This window comes from Camelus bactrianus, chromosome 1, assembly GCF_048773025.1.
Source record: "Camelus bactrianus isolate YW-2024 breed Bactrian camel chromosome 1, ASM4877302v1, whole genome shotgun sequence".
Taxonomy (NCBI): domain Eukaryota; kingdom Metazoa; phylum Chordata; class Mammalia; order Artiodactyla; family Camelidae; genus Camelus; species Camelus bactrianus.
The window spans coordinates 69,698,888-69,719,820 of NC_133539.1; the positions used below are offsets into that span (position 1 = coordinate 69,698,888).

General features: G+C 45.3%; 1 protein-coding gene across 9 annotated transcripts in view; it reads left to right on the plus strand.

The window, feature by feature from the left end:
• Positions 1–20,933, plus strand: part of DGKG (diacylglycerol kinase gamma) — a 201,404-nt gene that overhangs the window by 116,919 nt on the left and 63,552 nt on the right. For all 9 annotated transcript variants that reach the window (XR_012507846.1, XR_012507847.1, XR_006726462.2 and 6 more), the window contains one exon: positions 20,066–20,156. Coding sequence is in view for 6 of the 9 variants with exons in the window: in XM_045519746.2 (XP_045375702.2) it covers positions 20,066–20,156 (91 nt within the window). In the remaining 3 variants the exon portion in view is untranslated. The remainder of the gene's footprint in view (positions 1–20,065; positions 20,157–20,933) is intronic.

Genomic DNA, 20,933 nt, shown 5'->3' on the forward strand with positions numbered 1-20,933 from the left:
TATTATATAACTTAATGCATCATATAGTATGACAGCATAGTGTATTTCAAAATCATTATTAATAATTTGTAAAGTTCAGAAGAGTCAAAATAAGAAAAAACCAGTCACTCATACTCCCATCACTCAAAAACATAATATTGCCATTTTGGTGCATTCTAGCAGTTTACTTAATATACATATTTTTAATTTTTTTTATTTTATTTTAATTTAATTTTTTTTGGTAGGGGGAGGTAATTAGGCTTATTTGTTTATTTTTAGAGGAGGTACTGGGGATTGAACCCAGAACCTCATGCATGCTAAGCGTGCACTCTACTGCTTGAGCTATACCCTTCCCCCATATACATATTTTTAAATAATTATGCTAATATGTCTTTATAAAATTGTATGTACTATTTTTGAGCAAGTTTTCTTTATACAAGTAAAGGTTTATTGTAGACAAATAAATCATATTGTCCCTCCCCCATCATGAGCACTATTAACATTTTCCTTCAGCGCTTCACTGCGCAGTTTTATTTACTTAAGATCACATTGTTTAAAACATTTAAAACATTGTTAGCCCAGTAGCACTTACAGGTTATGAAAGAAAAATGATATAAAGGAGCTGATTGGAGTGAGTTTACATGCAGTGGGAGTCTTACTAGTCTTTTCCAGTGTAAAAAATTCCAATGATTTTGTTCAGTTAATATGAGAATTTTAAAGGTATCATTACTCAAGTCCCTTTGCAAATGAAATAACTACTTGATGTGTCATGTAGTTCTACTTTTGTGGAGAGTAAATATAAAAATACGATTCTCTTAGCACAGTTCCTGGTCCTGTATATAGCTTTGCTGTATCTGAAAAAGATCAGTTTGTGTTTTATATGACCACCAGAGGCAAGAATTGCCACCTGAATTCTTCAGCGGTATAGTTTTTTAAGCATGTATGCCTATCAGAGTGTATTAAAGTGCTTAGAAAGGTGGTATTCCCAATGTAATCAGCATGGCTCCAAACCATACTAAAAATAGGAGCTGTCATTTATTGAAGGCTTTCAAGAAGTTCACAGACATCATTTTTAACTGGCACAGCTCCCCAGGTAGAAGATAAATAAATAGTATTGATTCATTTTACAGATGAGAACATTGAGACTCAGAGAGTTTATGCAACTTGCTCAAGAACATACAACTAGTTAACAGGGGAGGGGCTATTCATACCCAGTCTGTCTCACTCCATATCCTACACTCATCCCACCACTACATTTCCCTGCCTCTCTGAGTGCTCAGTTTGGTGCCCCATGTCCAAAGAAGTACTCAGGAAAGAGACAAGAGAAGAGTCACAGAGACAGTTAACAGGACCTATGAGAAAACTTTTTTTTAAATAATTTTTCCTGGAGCAGAGAAGCGGAGAATGTGCTGGGAATGGACCTCGAGTGTGTGAAGGATTCACAACAGGAAATAGTGGCCGTTCCTCTTTACTCTTCACCTCGGCTAAGGAAAGAATGAGAAGGGGGAAATGTGCTTCTAAAATGAGGAATTGCCGTTTGGAATGGGAGGAAGAATCTCCTGGCTTGGAGACATATTAAAGGCTCAAATGAGTTATTGAGAGAAGTATTGTGGAATGTCTTGCAAAGTTTTCTAAAAACAGAAGGCAGCCTCATTTGTCTGGGCTGACAAACGCATCCTCTTCTCCGAGCCCAGGAGTGAGCTCGTTGTCGAACCAAATGGGAGCCCCTGCGTCCCACCTCATTACTGACTGGGGGGTGGGGGAGTGGCCTAGAGACCTGCTACCCCCTTGTTCCTCAGTTCCCAGTTGGGCCCCGAGATGACCCCTCCTCAGATGTCCTCAGCAGCCCCCAGCCCATCCCGAAGCTCTTTCTCTCAGACCCGCCCTAGCTGGAGCTGCTCATGGTTTTTGTCCCCTTTCTGCCCCACAAGAAGCTACTGCCACAACCCACATCCCATTTTACAGAATTTAAACTCACCTGCTCTGCGTTCAGGGCCCTTTATACAATTCTGCTCCCCAAACGCCAGTCCAGTCTGACTGTTTGCTTCCTTACTCTCACCTTCCCCACTCGTGCCCTTAACTCCTCAGTCTAGTGTGACATCTCCTGCGATCCAGTCATCACCTATTACTTGTTTCAAAATGCACTCTAAAATATTCTGAATATTCTCTCCCTGCCCAGCCCTAGCCCTGGCCTCCACTTTTTCTTAGAATCCACCTACCAGGCTTTTGACACATTTTTTTCCCCACTTTGATTTTTCCTTTTTGTCTTCTATGCGGCATCATTTCAGTGCCAAACTCTTCTCTCTCTACCTCATACATAAGCTTGCTCACTCAGAGAAGGGTCTGGACCCTTCTGGGGCTCCACTGACTTAAGACCAGAAGGGCAGTGCTGAGCACATGCCCTCATTGGGCCAAAACGTGTTGAGCATCTCTTCTGTGAGTGTGGTGCTGGGGCCAAGAGGAAATAGGGGTCACTGGAGTCCCTACTTGTAGGAGTCCGAGGGTCTGGGAAGGGGGGGGGTGCCTACAGAAGTTACTATCAACTGTATTCATCTTCTAAGGCTGCCAGGGCAAATTGCCACAAACTGGGTAGCTTGAAACAACAGGAATTTCTCCTTCACGGTTCTGGAGGCTAGACGTCTGAAATCAACATGTCGGCAGGGTTGGTTCCTTCCCAGGCTCTGAGGGAGAATCTGTTCCGTGCCTCTCTGCTTGCTTCTGGTGGGTGCCAGCATTTCTTGGCATTCCTTGACGAGTAGCTGCATCACTGCAGTCTCTGCTCTGTCTTCACGTGGTGTTCTCGCTCCGTGTTTCTGGGTCTCTCGGTCCAAATTTCCCTCTTCTTATAAGGACACCGGTCATTGGATTTGCCCTCCCCACCCCACCCAGTATGGCCTCATCTTAACTGGATTACATCAGCAAAGGTAGTATTTCCAAGTAAGGTCACATTCTGAGACCCTGGGAGTTAGGACTTCAACAGATCTTCTTGGGGAGCCCAGTGTAACTCCCAATACCCCCCCCCCCACCCTCTACCCTCACAGAAGAAGGAAATACACTATAAGGTGGGGAGCTTCGTTTTAACAAGGGGACGTGGATGGTGTGTTGTGGGAGCACTTCACTGAGAAAGTGGGATTAGACGTCAGAAAGAAGTGACATTTGAGCATGAGCTTGAGAGAAACCGGAGTCCCCGAGGCCAGGAGCTGGGTGTGTGCTGGGAGGAGGTACAGGCTGGGCAGTGGGCAGGATGTGAGGAGACCTGGGCCGTGAGAGGAAAGCAGAGGGGTTCCCAGGTGAGGTGGAAAGGCAGTGGGGAGGCAGCTCCGGCAAGATCCTGGGGTTCTGCCCAGAGTTTGCCCTTTATCCTATAGGTGAGTGAGTGCACGGCGAGGTAGTGAGTCGGCAAACACTCTTCGAAAATATCAATGCAGGAATAAATTATTCTTCAAAGTATTTCCAGACCCAAAATGTCAGGGCTCCTGAAATACAGGGACCTTTACATCCTGAATCTTGCTGAAGTGTTAGGCTAGTGCAGGCTGTTGGATCAGGGAGAGGCCCGGGAAGAGGGGAGAACTCCCAGGAGGAGACAGAAAGCAGAGGGGGTGTCAGGAGAGAAATAAGGGGAACCAGCTCTGCTAACCCCGGAGTCAGTACACGTCAGGGATAGAAAGGTGGAAACCAACCACCTTTCTTACAAACCCTGAATTGTGATGCGTGCTGTTTGGTTGTACAAGTAGAAATCCATTTTGAAAAGAAAAATTCACCCGTCTTTCTCTCTTTCCTGCCGCCACAATTTCAGATTCTCTCATGCAGAAGTTGACTTAGGTGGCTTTTAAACTTAACTTAATGTGTTTGTTCTTAGCTCCAGAGAAAAAAATATCAGATCTTATCAACCCTCTATTGTACTTTACTAATTAAAACTTAGGAGAATTATTGTCCTTGTGCACAGGGACGCCTCGGTGATACAGCAGAGTCCATCTTTATATTTAGAGCTCATGTGATTAGCATATTCATTCCGATATATTTTCCTTAAACTGTTCATCCTTGTACACATTTTATTAAAAAGAGTTTGGAAGACAAGGCTGAAGAGTAATAGATAAGAATGATTAATTTTAATTCCTTATTTAAATCAACATTTACTAAAGAAAATTTTACTGCACTTATTATTTGGCCAAAGGAAATTTTGAAAGCAGCTTTTTGTTACAGTTACCATGAAACTCAGTTGCTCTCTTGGGAAATAAGTGAATTATCTCTCAAGAAACGCTGGGCAAATGGCTTTACAGTTTCGTTCTCAGGCGTGTCATCCTTACGTGAGATTTAGATACTAATCCCTCAGGAGGGTTACTTCTCTCTTAATTTTATGGTATGTAAATAGAAATTACAATTATCTCACAAGATGCTCGTGAGTATTTAGAGTCGATAAATAAATGGATTTGAAATGTTTCAGGTGCTGGTATGATGCTATTGGTTACCTCAGGAATTTGTGAGAACACGCAGCAGTATGTGTGGGACATACACAACAGAACCTCTCATTTTTAAATGCGTAGTGTTGTGATTCTTTTTTTTTAACTTCTTTTATTGAGTTATAGTCGTTTTACAATGTTTTGTCAAATTCCAGTATAGAGCACAATTTTTCTATACGTTATAACTATACAGGAACATACATATATTCATTGTCACATTTTTTTTCGCTGTGAGCTACCACAAAATCTTGTATATATTTCTCTGTGCTATACAGTATAATCTTGTTTATCTATTCTACATTTTGAAATCCCAGTCTGTCCCTTCCCACCCCCCACCCCCTTGGCAACCACAAGTTTGTATTCTATGTCTATGAGTCTGTTTCTGTTTTGTATTTATGTTTTTTTTTAATTCCACATATGAGTGATCTCATATGGTATTTTTCTTTCTCTTTCTGGCTTACTTCACTCAGAATGACATTCTCCAGGGACAAAATCACAATGTAGAGAATCTTAGCTTTGGACTGGACCTTAGGTTTCAGCTCCTTTCCCTGTAAGCATCCCTTCTACTAACATCCCTCTGAGAGTGTTCATCCGATCTCTCCTTTGAAGATTATAGGAGTGTTTTTGGAGAAAAAACAAAACAAAACTTTTTTTTGGCCTTACCACTTCACATTTTACAAAGAAAGCATTTTCCCAATCTTCTAATGCTCTTCAGTGAAAGAGGGGCTCTCCTCATTCCAAGAGTGTACTTGTCCCCTCCAGTTGCCAAAGCATCAAGGGACTTACATAATTGCTGAATATTCATGTTTATTGAACCTACACTTAGACTGAAATTCCTCACTGTCTAGTAACAAGATGTTTTCTATTCTGTTGAATGAAGAGGCTCTTTAATCTTGAAAGTGGGCCTTTTTGGAGAGCATTCCAAAGTGCCAATCAAGCCAAGTACCCTACCTTGCCTTTGAACTCAGTAAGCTGAAAGTGTGTCTGTAATCTCCAGCGTTGGGTTACCATAAGGCAAGAGGTAGTAGGAACGTTGTGGATAAATTAAAACCCCAAACTGTTAGTCTTAGTGAGGCTTGTATTGGCACTATCAACAAAGAGCATTTTAATCAGTCAGATTCTCCCTTTTGTCTTCTGTCCCACCTGGTCCCTGATCTTGGGCAGGGAGAGGAATGGAGGCTGCTTATAACTGGGGTTTCTGCAGATGTGCAGGTGTGGGGGTGAGACAACAGGATGCCCTCCAACTTGAGCTGGTGGCCTGGTTCAAGATTTGTTCTTGTAATCTACCCAACTGGAGATGAGTGTTCTAAAGAAAAATTAAATGGCCAACAGTAAGTCAATGGGTTAGAAAAGAAGAGATTTAAGGACTAGATAATTTGTCCCTTAATTACAAGACCTAATAGTATAACGTTAACATGCGTAATAACCATCCATTGTGCATAGTGGGAAATTCGGGAGAAAGGTAAACATGAGCTTAAGCTGCTTCTGCAGTGGTTAAAGGGCAAGTCCATTACTTGGTGTTCCATGATTGTTGAATAGTCAATAAACCTATTGGGTAATTCCTGATTTATCAACACAGAGCAACTGAAAGTTTTTTTTTTTCCCCAGAAAAGGTGGACTTGGATTGACATTTTATTTCTGTGGGCATGATCTTTGCAGATACCAACAGCTTTGGCTCTTACACTGCTGCAGCTGGTCAGCCCTTGAAACCAGACTCATATTAGGACTCGCAACCAAAGGTACCAGGGCTTAGATAGGAAGGATCAGATTGGGAAGGAAGTGGACAAGACATTTTTGAGGCAGCTTCTAGGAAAATTTCCAGGAGGAAACTACAGGATCTCTCTGGGGGTTCTCAAATCCAAATGCCAATAGAGGCCAGGCAGTTAATATGGACAAGGGAAGTTGAGGGTGTAAGGCTTTAAGGAGTGGCGAGGACTCTAGCAAGGTGGAGAACACATGCCCTTTGTAATGGGAGCAGCCAGTACTCAGCTCCAGCCAACTGTTGCCAGGTTGGAAAGCAACCCAGGTCTGATTTCTCAAGAGAAGCTAGACTCCAGGTGTGAATGTGAAATCCTCCAATTTTAAAAACCACTGTGCAAGTCAAATAAACACATTTCCAAGGGTCGGAAGATCTGTGGGCCTCCAAGTTGTCACACTGATGCCCAGGAAATAAAACCTCAGGGATATGATGGGAGCCAGTTACTTAATTTTCTTGCTTTGAAGGTGGTCACAAATTATTGGTGTTGCAAATGTAAACTGGTCTCCTACCAAAGGAGAGAATGAATGGGCTTGAGGAAACTAAAAGAAGGAATCCAGGAAGAAAAGACACTCGGAAGGTCAAAGACAACATAAAGCAGAGCCACAGTCTGAGTAATAAGTAGATATGACATGGAAATAAAGAAGGGAAGGCCCAGTCCCTTTTGGGGAGAGAAAAAGTTAAAGTGTGAGACTGTACTCAAAGAGGATAAATTTGGACCTTCTGGAGGAGGGAAAGTAGAACAGCTAACAGGATCATCGTGAAGTCTGATGAGAGCCTATGGCGGTCACAACCAGCTTGTCTTCTTCAGGCATTCGTTATAGTAGCATTAGTTAAAGTGCATTCCACGGGATGTTAAAGGGCGAGTCCCAGGAAGACAAGGGAGTTCAATCATTGGAAAATTCCAAATTAAATATATTTCTTTTCTGTATGATAATGTAGAGCCTTTAATATATGTAGATTCTAACCTATTGAGACCATGCAAAAGCAGGATAAAGTATTTAGTTTCCCAGATTTAATTAACCACAGAGTCCTCCTACACCAGAGCATCTTAAGAGACCAATATTTTGCAGAATTCGCATTGCTGAACACCAGATGAAAAGGAATACACGTACTCAAATGACCCATAGACTGTCCCTTCTGGCCATGGGTGTGGGGACAAGTCACACTTCTAAGGGAATCCTGGTTAGTATCTCTAGCGACTCTGGTCTCTCGGATAGGGAACTAAGGGATGTGGGGCAGAGGTGATGCTCTAGTCTCTTCCTCAGTCATGAGTCAAGGTTCTAGGAGGAACAGGCATGTATGGGGCACAAGAACAGTTCTGTAACTGATCTGAGAATGACTGTTCCTCTGGACCGTGGATTTCGATTCTGGAATGACAGGCCACTTGGCAAGGAATCTGGAGCTTGTCACATAAACCAAGAAAAATATTTTTGGCCAGAGACTTGGAGACCAAACAGGAAAGTTTTAAAATGAGATTTAAAGGGGATAAAGTAGAATGTTCAAATGAAACTCGAAAATCACAGCCCACAGAGGGGCAGCAGGTGTGAGCTAGAAATAAGAGGCCCCACAGAGGGGGTGCCAAGCAGTTCTCCAAGGGACTGGCAGTGGGCTCACGTCCACACTGGGAGCACATTTGCCAACTGCACTGGGAGGGGGCAAAGTGAGCGGGTCAAGTTCATTGCGGGAGGCAAGCATGACCTCTGAGACAGTGGATGGGTCTCACAGTGGACTGGGGTGAGTAGAACACACAGCCAGAAGGCCATGCTAGATGAGGGTGACACGTTCTGGTGATCACAGTCACTGAGGTGGATGTTAGAAATGTATACACAAGTACACAAGTAAGTCACAAAAATGTCAGAGTGGAAGTAAAGCCAAGCACACATGGGTGAGATTTTCAAAAGGGCAAAACAGAAAGGATTTTGCTGGCGGTGGATACTCCAGTCTTCTCAGGCAGAGGGAGTCTCTGACTGCTGCTTTCCTATTTAAGACTTTTTAAAAGCAGCACAGGAAGAAGATGGAGTAAAGATGGGAAGAGGGTATTTATCAGCCATCTGCCCCATCTGATGAACTGTTGACTTGCCTGGCTAACAATCTCATGATTTAAAAGTTAGAGGAACCAAGGAGGAACCTACTTACTCTGTACTTAATTCTGACTGGGAAGCATCCAACTGGCTCACAGTGTAGAAGGCACAGGAAACGCAGGAGAAAGTAACCAGATCATCGCGTCATTTTATGAAAGCCAAAGGAGGAAATACGGTGCATGCTTGAGGTGTGCCCTTCCCTCACCTTCCTACCTCTTCTGCTGCTTCTTACTTCCTTCTGGTACCTCCATTCCCATTCTAATAAGAACTCCAGGCCAGATTTCAGGGTGGCCACCAGGGATTTTAGGATGGACAAGTCACCATGTTCCTTTCCCAAAAATGGAGGAGAGCAAAGATTCTTCAATCCAAGTTTAGTAGGAAATATGTATCGCTTGTATTTCAAGTTGGAACTCAGAGCCCATGAGCCCACAAAGTTTTATACATGGCAGGGGAGTTTTGTTGTTTCATTATTTGAGTGTATATTATAGGACCCACGTGTACATTCTCAACTGATACTCACAACAACCCCTGCAAGGTAGGTAATATCATCCCAATTCAGAGATGAAGAAACTAAGGGATAGAGACTAAATGACTTGCTTGCTCAAAGCCACATCGCAACTGACCTGTGGCTTGAACCCAGGCCTTTCTGGCTTCTAAGCAGAGCTTTTTCAGCTCTACCAAGCTGTCTCCAAAACCTGACACTGGATACCTAACGGGCTGATAGGCTTTAGTAGTTACTCTGAGAACCCGGTCTCTACATAACATTGTTTCTATGGGGAAATGTGCTCGGAGTGACAAACAACTGGCTTAACCAAGGAACTTTTGTAACCTGACCTGTCACAAATCAGGCACTGCCTCAAGCTCAGAAAGGCTAGTTGTGGGAAGTAGAGAGGAAAGCAGACTTTATTCAGCCAGCGTCCCCTCAGACACCATGATACCATTCCAGGCTAGCTTGGCATTTGCCGAGAAACAACAGCTTCAAACGCATCTACAAAGTCACCATGCAGCACCTACCACTGAAGATGGATGTGAGGACCATATGTGGGGGCCCTTTGTTTCCTAAAGCAGCTAGTGCCGCTCCAGCACACAGTGAACGCTGGATAAGTGGGGACTGAGATGATTCTCAACAGCTGAGGGTGAGCTAGAGTGGAGGGAGTGGCGAGGGAGGGAAAGCTCTGCTGTCTCTCTTGGGGCCTCCCTGGGAATTATGGTAGGGGGAATTACGGTAGGGGGAGGGTGTGGGCCTACTTTTGGGGGTTGCCTCCTGCTCCCTCGTACAGTTCCTAGTTTCTGGCCTTGGTTGTTCAGGACCCAGGAAGTGATCTTTCTCAGCGAGAGCTCAATTCCAGCAAGTGGCCTGTCTTCTCCAGGTATTCAGGGCTATGTTCTCATCAGCCATCCTCCCCATCTGCCTTCAGATAGCAGCTATCTGGGCTGATGGACGTGTGAGTGCTGGTAAAGCTAGTTCAGAATCAAAAAGCTGCACAACAGCTGAGCAGTCGTTATAGAACCTCAGAGATCCGCACTCCCATCTCCATTGCCTGCTACCTTCTGGGAGCAGAATTGCTTTCTGCCCCCGTGTTTGACTTTGCTGTCTGAGAACTGTGAGATCAAGCTTATTCAGAGCCCTCTAGCCTCAGCCAAATCGGCCTGAAGGGGATTTTCATTCCACAAATAAATCTTCAAAGGGAGAAAGGATAGCTAAAGGCAGCCAAACTCGGCGAGATTTTTTTAAAACAATTTTTTATTGAGTTATAGTCATTTTACAATGTTGTTTTTTATTTTATTTTATTTTTATTTTTTGGATGGGGGAAGGGAGCTGTTTTCTCTTGTCCAGGACAGATCCTGACTGGAAAAAACTCAAGAGACTTAGCCCTCAGGAGAGAAAAACTCCAGCTGTCTCACTGGCTCTCTCCTGAGGGTCACCCCCAAAGTGGCAGGACCATGTGATGGACTTCCCATCAATGTGGTAGTTCTGAAGTCAGGCCATGGAGCTTCAGAGAGACCCTGGGACCTCAGAGCAGCAGTGTGTGTGAGCGTGCTCCGTACCACGGATGGAGAGTATAAGAGAAGCCTCCGTGTTTTGGCCAGCACGTGTGCCCCGCATGCATACACGTGTGTCCACAGGTGCTGCACTAGGGGATGATCTGATTTCCAACTTCAGCAGGCTTCGTGCTGGAGTCCTGTCCTTAGGGGGAGATGCTGTCAGGTGCCAGACAGAATTAGGGAGAGACTACCCAAGGAGACTCTGTCCCCAGCCCGCAGAAACAAGCTGTCTTGTGTGCAGGAGAAGGGTCACTGCTCAGTGGGAGTAGATTCTCTGGAGTTCAGAATTAACCTTGAAGGGGTAGGGAGGCTGCTCTGGACCCAAGGCTGGTAGATTTGGCCCTTTGTTATTCTGGGGCAAGAATGGAGACCAGAGACCAGTAGGGAGACCCACACCACAGACTCTGTGGGGAAGAACGCCACGGGGTCTTTAGCCGGCCAACCTCGAGCTGAATCTCATGGCCTGAGTAGTAGCTGTGATCAAAACTGGTCCACAAGCATGAATGAGAATGACCCGCAGCTTTGCAGTCACTGGCTCTTATGGCTTCGCTTGACCTTTCCACTTCTCTAGAGGCTTTAGGGGCATAGCAGGAGCTCAGGGGAGTGGAAAGGTAAGGGATGAAGTTGGGAAGTTTGGAGCTGGGGTTTGAATTCCAGCCAGTGCATCCTCAGGGACTGGTCTCAGTTTCCTAATATGTACCATGAGAAGGCTGCTATGGCTTCAAAGGGGACCACAATCCAAGCTGGTATGGAGTGGTAGTTCTGCATGCATCCAGGTACTATCAAATAGTACACTATTTTTATTTATTTGTCACCAGCCCCCACCATGGGTGCCATATTGAGTAAGATTTCTGTCAGCCATAAAGCTGTGCTAAGTAATCATTCATTCTCCACCTTTATGACTCAACAGCATCCATTTGCCATTCACTCAGTTCATCTGATTACCAAGAGTAACCAGTGTAAGTGATTTTCTTCCATTCCACAACAACAACAACAACAAAATTTAACCCACTGTGCAGTCTTTGTTATGAGTAAATGCACAAATACTATCCCACATTAAGAAATGTTGATAGCAACTCATGGACTCCTTCCATACTTTGGACTATTCTTTGGGACCTGTGATCTCCTGGCTGGGAATCCCTAGACCCCAAAGTCCCCTTAAGTGCAAACGATCTGCCATCTGTGATTTGGGGGTAATTTTTCACAGATGAAAATGACTTAAGAAGTGTCCTCATAGGTTATTAAGAAGGTTCCCTATTTATACTATAAAACAAATAGAGGCCAGGCAGGCTTTCCTCCTTCCTTGGCCTTTGTGTTTTCTTTAGCCCTTCCTTGAGTTCTCCCTCTTATTCCTCACACTTCTGCCCACCCCCTCCTGGTTCTGGTCTCCCGTCCCCCAGCCCATTCACACCCCTTAGATTATCCTGAGTGCCATGAACATCAGTCTTGTCCCCAGTATGGAAAAAAGCCAGGGAATACCTTGCCCCTTGAGCTGAGCCAAGACAAATCTGTTGGCAGGAACAGCGGGCACAAGAGTCACACTCAGAGAACAAAAACAGCTGTTTATAAAGCCTGCTTCCTGGTTGCTGGGGGCTCACTTTCCCTTGTACCAAAGGGGCCACTGCCTCCTCTTGGAAAAGGTCCTTCCATCCATAGCTCTGTGCCGGGGGGTCACCGAGTGCCGTTCCAATGAGCAGTGAGAGCAGGGGACAGCATGCAGGGTGGATTAGATGTGGTGACAAGCTCTTTGATGGGCCAGGGCAGCTGGGTGTGCGGGTGACACAGATGGCCTCTGCAGCACCTGTGAGGTGACGGTCACGGGCCCCTTGCAGGACTTCACATCCTGGCCTTAGAACTAAGCCCACCTCCCTTGGTTTTTCTTTTTCTTTTTTCAACCTTTGATCTGAACTTTGGTTTATACAATTATTCAATGTCCAAAAGCACTTGGGATGCAAATAATGTAAAATGTTAACAGATAAAGTGTTCTCAATATTATCAGTAAGATCTGTCATTCAACTCGAGTTGCATTTGCCCGTCCTGTGCTGCCGTCATACCCATCTGATTGTGCTAGGTTGTTATTTTCTGTGACAGTCTGCCACAAGTCTGCTCTTCAGTAGTAGCAGTAACACCACCCATAACCCAGCGAACCCATAATATTCAGTGATATCATTTGCTTTTGTTTTTTAATTAAGATGAACCTTATGAAAATGTATAATTAATGTACTGAAGCAGCTGGTTGGCTAGGCATTGTGTCCCCTGGATGTGTAGTTTGGGGCCTTACGGTGTTCTTTAAAAAAACTGAATTAGTTGCCAACTTTAATAATCAGGAGATTTTACATAAAGAACACACATCTCTGGCATCTTTGTAAAAAATGGCAGCTCTGGCAATGGTTGGGCCCACACCCCAACATGGTGGTGGTTGTGGAGCACATGGGCCCCCCACCACACACACACCTCATCCTGTGCCACGTTGTTCAGGGAGCTTGGAGAAACCTCAGAAGTCAGTTGCTCCGAGTCCTTCATTGTAGGATGAGGAAACTGAATCCAGGAGACCCTGAGTAACTCTTGTGGGGTCATATTCTAGTGTGTGTGAGGCCTGGGGCTACAAGGCGGGTCTCCTGCCCACTGGCCCAGTACGGCCTCCACATTCTGTCCCCTTAGCGCACCCCACAATGCCACCTTGTGTAGCGCCTGCTTCACCAGGCTGACACAGGAGGCCTGACTGACTGTTTGAGGCATGACCCATTCGGGGAACCTGGTTATCAAAGTCCAAACCACAAAGAGGAACACCTTCACGTTAAGGGCTCCTATTTCTAGAAATAACTACAGTGTCCTCTTTGTAGCCTTCTAAGCCCAAAGAAATGTTTTCATGTTTGGATGACTTCAAAAGTCTATTGCCCTTAAAACTTCCTAGATTATCAGAAAAGGGCCATCAGAAGCTCACTGCCTTTGCTGGTAAAAGTGCCCAGCAGCTAGCTTGGTTGTACTTGTGGACATCTTTGAAAACAGGCTATTCATAGGCTGTTAGGATGGTGACCAAATCTAGCCCTAAATTGCTGACAAATATAAAAGAACAGTAGTCTCATTTTTCCCTCATCTGTCAAATGAAAAGATTCAACTAACTAGTGTGCAATCAGTGTTATTTTCTTATAAAGCAGGGGGAAATTAAGAAAGCCCCAAAATAGAGTCAACCCACGATGTCCCTGCTGCTATTTGCCACACCTCCCTGTGAATGAGAGTCCCTTGGAGCCCAGACGAGGGTCTTCTGCCTCAAGAACAGGCTCACCTGGGTAGCTTAGAGCCTGACAGTGAACCTCGGAGTTTCGTGGACCTGGAAACCAGCCTCAGGACAACTGGTTAAGGATTAGTCATCTCCAGCTGAAAGGTGATTATGAGAAGGAAAGAAATGGTGGGCCAAAAAAAATTCAGGAAGAGAGATGAGGAAAAAGCAGTCCAGAAGTCATTAAAACATGGTTAGTTTTATTTTCTTCAAAAATATTGGCTGCCTGGGATAGACCCCCACACTGCTCCTGTCCCTACTCCTGCAGCAGTGGGGGAATGAGTCTCCCACTGAGTGGGTTTCCTAGCAACAAGACAGAACAGTCAGGGAGCGCTTACCATGCGTTAAACACCTGCTTGGTGCTTTGCATTTGCCACATGAGCTTCACAACTTTGCTGGGTAGAGAATAATATTCCCACTTTGTAGAAGAAGAAATAAAGGGTCAAAGAACTTAAACTGTCTAGCTAGAAAGTGGCAGAGTCAGGCACGAACCCTACCTTCTCGGATTCCAAATGCCATGTTCTTATAAAGTGAAAATGAAACAGACAAAAACCAGAGCTGTATGTAGCAGGGACAAACCTCCACCATGGGCCAAGAGTAGAATGCTTGGGGAGACACCTTCAAAAGACAAGAAGAACGCTGGCATTCAGGCTGTCTGCTTGGCAGGGAGAGTAGGGGCTGTCTCCCACCTCACATTATAGGGTATCATATGCCTACAGGCTTTTACCAAAGACTTTGGAAAGGTGCTGGTGCTGGTAGAACAAAATGGGAAAAGGGAAAAGGGGAAGATGAGGCAGAGAATTTGCTTCAACCTGTGAAATTCTTATTTGTATCAACAGTGCCTATTCACAGGATTCTTCTGAGAATGAACAGGATAATATATGTAAAACGTTTAGTAGAGCGCAAACTGAAAAGCCCAAAGCCTCCCTGACGAGAGGCTTTCTCTACTTCCAGATCCACAAACAACCTGTCAGCACTCCGTGCTATACAGATCTGCTCTGCCAGTGTAGACAGAACCAAAGACTCCAGATGACTGCTCCCTGGTGTCTTGGTATGCAGTGACAGTAGGCTGGGAGTTTGGTTACTTCCTGTTCTCAAAGCAGCTGAAAAAGGGAGCAGCCAGTAACCTTCAGGGAACCCCGCCTCAGGTAGGCATGCCCATGAAGTCCTTGGCAACAACACACCAACATACACAAAGAGAGGGTCTGTCTTACCTTCTCTATGTCACTTGACCTCCACCTCAGTGCCCACCATTAATGGCTGACTTCAAACAGGTAGAATTCTGGGAGCCATCTCTCCCTGATCAGCCTTTATCCAGGCAGGAATTTCTTCTTTTCTCTGTCCCTACCCCCATGGCCCCTGCCTTTGTACTTTCAACCATTTTGGTAGCTAGGACAGAGGCAACCAAAGTAATCCCCCTTTATATTATCTCGAAGGCTAGTGGCTATTTTTCTGAGTAACCAGGGAGGTGGCCTTCATTAGGAAGAGAGTACTTTGATTATTGCAGGGCATCAGCAACACTCAGTCAACAAACTTTTAATGTATATGGGAATGAAGGCCGTCGACCTGTTCTACATGATTTTCATTTAATATTTATAATATTCTGTGAATTAAGCACAAGCCTATTTTATGAGTAAAGAGGCTCAGAAAAGTTAAAAAATTGCTCAAAGTTATACAACCCGAAAGGGCAGAGTCAGAGTTTGAACCCTGGGCTCCTTGATTCCATTCTGGGGTCTTTGCATTAGGCTGCACTGCCCCCTCTTACCGAGAACAGCTGAGAGTGGCCCACTTGAACCTGAAGTGGGAGTTGCCTAAAGAGCATTTGTGTTTGTCTCCCAGCCCAGCCTTCCCTGTTTCACTCTGTGTAATGTGTAGTTCAGGGGCACTGCCTCTGCCTCATTGCTGGGTGAGCCAAGAGAATGAAATGTGCAGGGTGTCCTGGGAGCATCTAGCCTTTCTAGGGGTCAACGTTGGTCTCCCTCACTGTCTGAGACTGTGTAGATTCAAGAACAGGAGGTTCCTGTGACAAATCCAATTCAAACTCCTCTAGAACTCACCTGGCCTCCAGGACCCGAGGGAATCTGACACTCTTCATCAGATAGTATTTCCTAGCATGTGATGCAACCACTAACGCCCCAAGCCCTTAAATACATCCATTTCACAGCCTGGTGAAGGAGAATCACAGCAGCCAAGTAAGTGTAATAGGAGCACAAAACACCACACCACACAATATGCAAAAGCATGCTAAGGAAGGGTAGCAGGGCGGCAAAGCACAGGCTCGGGGGTCAGTCAGGGGGCACTGCCCCCTCGGCACTTACTTGCCCGGCAACCTTGGGCAAGTTACTTACCCTCCCCAAGCCAAGTCTTTTCTTATTTGTAGCCAACAGTACCTACTTCTTAAGGTTCTATTTTTATTTTTTAATTGATATATAGTTGATTTACAATTTGTGTTAGTTTCTAGTGTACAGCATAGTGATTCAGTTATATACATATATAATTCCTTTTCCTATTCTTTTTCATTATAGGCCATTACAAGGTATTGAATATGGTTCCCTGTGATGTACATTAGGACCTTGTTTATTAGGACCTTGTTTATCTAAAGAATCTAAAGAGATAGTGTATGTGAAATGTTTAGCAGAGTGCAAAACCAAAGAACTATAGGAATAGAAACTATTTACTTCTAACTAAAATGTGCCTGAGTTAACAGAGGAGAAATAGAAGCTCTTCGATTTTGAGCACATAGTCTCCTGTGGGTCAGAGGTCAAATGTTAGAATCTTGGTAAAGCTATTAAAAATATGGAAACTCTGTGAGGCAGAGATCCTGCCTCTCTTATTCATCACTTTTTCTCCAGGCGCTTTGTGGTACGTGGCCCATACTAGGGTTCACTAGATGATCTATGAATGGATGAATGTTGGATGCATGGATGGATAGATGGATGGATGGGCCAAAAAAACAGAAGTGCCATCCTTCAGTTACAAAGAGGACTGCCACTGGAGAATTCATCTCCTGGTTCCCCTCTCTCAGTGAATGGCACCTGCCATCTATCATGCCATCTAAGACAGATCTTTTAAAAGCACAAATCTGTTCAGGTCACTACTGCCATGCATCCCCCACCAGTACCCCCACTTAAGAATGGTCCACAACACTCTGTAAACTTTAAGATAAAGGCTAAACACCTAAGTGTGGCATCCCCAGCCTTTACAATCTTGCTTCTGTCTGCCTTTCCAGCCTCCCCTGTTCAACCCACCTTTCTGTGAGTTCTAGGTCCCCTCCAGCAGGTCTGTGCCCTCTTGCCCTGTGCCAAAGCTTGGGCTTCTTCCTCTGCCTAGAATGTTCTTCCCCCACCTTCCGTATTCCCTTCCACGTTCCTCCAAACGCAACCCCAGCATCGCCCCACTAGGATGCTTTCTCTCACTGCCCCTGGCCCCACTAAGAATTAGATGTCCCTCCTCCTCGGTGCTCCCAATGCTTAGTACTTAGCTCACTACACTATGGTCTGACTCCTTATCTGCCCTTCCCAGGTGCCTGGGTCATGGAGTGCTGTGTTTTGTTCTTCATTGTACCTAATACACCTCCATCTAGTCCTGGCACAGTGATTGTTTCTTGAATTGATAAATACTTTGTCTCACACCAAATGTGTACTTTCTCAGAAGCATATTTGCAATCAACATCATGTCTTTGGACACTCGTGTGACCAGTCAAGACAATTAACCAAGGATTGGGGTGTGGTCTATGACTCTGGCAAAATCTGTTAGATTAGACATATGGGGAACGTATATCTTTAACCAAAAGTCTAGACACATGATCTGACAAATATGATCACATATTTTTCTGTTGTAGAAAAATTTGAATATATAATGTCTATGGCTACCCAACTTGATCTGTCATTTTTGCCTTACTATGTTATCCAAACATGCCAACTCAAGACATTGAAATACTAGCTAAGTAGCTAACATTCTTGGTGAGCTTACTATGCAGCAAGCATCTTGTGAGGTGCTTTGCAGTCATCTCATTTAATCTTCTCAACTACCCTTTGAAGTGAATCTTATTATTATCTCCATTTTACAGGTGAGGAAACTGAGGCTTAAAAACTTGCCAGAGGTTACACAGCCAGTAGGTTACACAGCCACATCTGTCCAGCAATGGAAGAGCAGTCTGTTTGATCTTCTCAGTCATTCTTCGATACTGACCTAACCATGACCCCTTAACCTTATTAGATCATCAGAAGAGCCACTTCTGGGCAAAAATAGCTTGTGGCTTCTGGAAATTTTTATTAAAGCTCTAAATCTCCTGGCAATAACTTTCAAAAGTCATGATTCAGACCAGCAGTGATATTTGAAAACGGAATCATAATGCAAGTCTCCTGGCTACAGAGATGCTCTCGCTGCTGGAGAGAAATGCTCAACCTTGACATTTATGACAGTCTGTGCTTTCCCTGTTACTGGGTCTTTTGCCATTATTGTCTACTGAAAGGCACTGACCCTCATTCTATCCTCTCCAAGGAATCCTCTCTTTCAGGGCTAATCGGTCTGTCCTCTTCCTTGGTTGTCATTTCACTGGGATCTAGAGCAGTATTTCTCAAAGTCCTACCAACTGACCACCTGCATAATGATCACCTGGGCACTTATTAAAATGCATATTCCTGAGCTCCACCCCACAACTGTCACGTAGAATCCTACAGATTGGGGCCCAGGGAGCAGCCTTTTAATCACATTCCCCAGGTAACTCATATGAATACTACTGTTCGAGAACCACAAATGTAGTCCCCTCACAACTCCAGGCGTGATCACTGGACCAGCATCAGCAGCTTGTTAGCAAACAAGGAATTCTCAGGCCCCAGTCCTGAACGACTGAATCAGAATTTGCATTTTAATGAACGCCCTCAGATTTGTATTCACATTACTGTGCATGCGGAGAACTAGTGATCTAGAACAGTGTTTCCTGTGCACATCATGGCATGCACAGAAAACACAAGCACTTGTTTGGCATACAGATGACAATGCCAGCTGTGGCATCAGGCTCAGCCCGCCCCACACCCCAACCTGGCCATCCTGAGGGCTAAGGAGATTGCTATCCGGGGCATACTTGTGCCACCGCACACTGGTTGAGGAGCACTGGTCTACCTAAAATAACCCCAGCCCTCCTAACTCTCTTCATGAGCAGCAGTCTATAAATCTTGCTTATTCTGTTTCTCTCATTTATCATCTCTTTTCCTGTATACTTAGAGTCTGAAAGGCTACTTCCCAATTAACAAGGCCTTAGAAATCTTCATGCAATGGTCTCATCTTCAAGTTCTGGGTGGACTCTGAGAAATGCAGAGAGAAAAGTTGTGTCTGTCATTCTGAAGAGTCGTCTGCTGTGGCCTCAAGAATACTGGGAAGAAATAAGAGCCTTCTACCCTTTGAAGAACGCTCCATTCCTCTTAGTCCACAGATCTGAGGCGGCTTCCTCTCTCCTGAAGAGTGTGCCAAGAGGAATGTGATTGTATTTAATCCTTCCTCAGCAAAATCTGCCAGCTTATAAACTGGACAGGTGTCCCTTCTCTTAGCCAGCCCCTGATAATGGGATGACAGTTGGGATGGAAGGAATGGAATACCTTCAGAAACACTTCCTGGTGAGACCATCTGATCAAAACGACCAAGTGTCAGGCCACACCATCTGACTTTGCAAAGCTCCCAGCTATGTGGGAACCCCATTGTTTTTCTGCCCCTCCCCCCACCCAATAAGAAAATGTTGAAAAAATTTAAAGCTTAAAATGTTGAGCTCAGACTCTGAAGCAAATCTGACAAGGTCTACCCCTAATGAAGGACTAAGCAAATACAGTTGAGAAAGAGGTGGGGGAAGGGGACTATTGCTACCAGATAACTCACTTTTTCCTTCTCTTTCTACCTTGCCTGCAAATGGTGTCTATTTCTCTTCACTCTGCTTCCCCCAATCAGAGCGTAGACAGAGTAGCACACATTTAAGCTGGATTAATGTGGGGCTATCCCTCCTCTGTCCTGAGACTGTACATCCAAGTCTCAAAAGGCTGTCTGATCCTCCCTTCGTGCCCCAACCATTGAAGTTCCTCTGCATTAGTAGTAGAAAGGACTGTGACCAGAGCCTGCTGTCACTTGCCCCCTCTGGTTGACTTTCATGGAACTCTTCCCTTGATTCAGACATAGGCAAGCAGGCCTTTCTCCTGCTCTGACCAGGAAGTTCAGAGAGCAGCTGGCAGTTCACCCAGAGCAGCCATGTTGTCTAAGAAAGAAATGGGTTTTTCTCTAAGTTCATAGCAAAAACAGTTGGTTTAAAAAAAAAAAAAAAAAAGTCTATCCCTGATCATCTGATTGACAAGCACTGGAAATACAGGATTGGGGACTGCCGAGGGCTTGGGCATCCCAGCCCCCACAGCATAGCTGTTGTACACGACCGTTTCAAACCCAGGACACTGAACCATCTCTCTGCTTCGTGGTCCAGGATGAAGAATAAGCTGTGGTACTTTGAATTTGGCACCTCGGAGACCTTCGCAGCCACCTGCAAGAAACTCCATGACCACATAGAGTTGGAGGTGAGTTCCCAAGGCTTGCTGGACCTTGGCTCTGTTCTTGGACTGTCACACACCCTCAGGACATGTCCCCTAGGGTTCTTAAGAGGTGATCCAGAGCGTCATCCATTTGTTGTGCCTCCATCCTGTTCCCAGCTCCTCCACAGCCTCACTCCCAGAAGGTTCCAGTCATGGGGCCTGCTTTCTCAGCCTATCCAGGGAGTCCTTGGGGCCCTGAGAGCTAGAAGCCCACAGACCCAAGGCCCCAGACCCTTCCTACCTTCAGCCCTCTCCCCACCACAGCCTTGCAATCTCCCCTTTGCAGAGAGGTCAAGACTTAGTTGCTGCCCACGCAGGGAGAAGAGCCACCATGGGGGTGGAGACAATGTCCCAAGCCTGGTAAAAGCCTGGGAACTGATGGCCTCAGGGCTGCAGGAGTGAGGGGTCCGGGCATTGAGCCCAGAGGTGACCAGTCATCTCCCAGCTCACCCACCTCAGCTTTCGGGGACCTGACTCCCAGGCACCCAGTGGGCTGCATTGGGGTACACCTGTACAGTCGCTCAGAAGGGCCCTCGGTTTAATGCTCTCCTGTCACCATCTTGAAACTCTTAATGATTTTTTAGCAAAGGACTCTACATTTTCATTTGGAACCGGGCCCCTCAAATTACACAGCTGCTGGTGGTGGTGCATTTGTGTGTTACTGGCTCTCCCGGCGCTGGTGGCAGCCTGCCTCAGACGGCAAGCCGTCTTGATAAGCTGCCAGCCTCCCACCCCCCACCCCACTTCTGCTGGGCTGCTCTC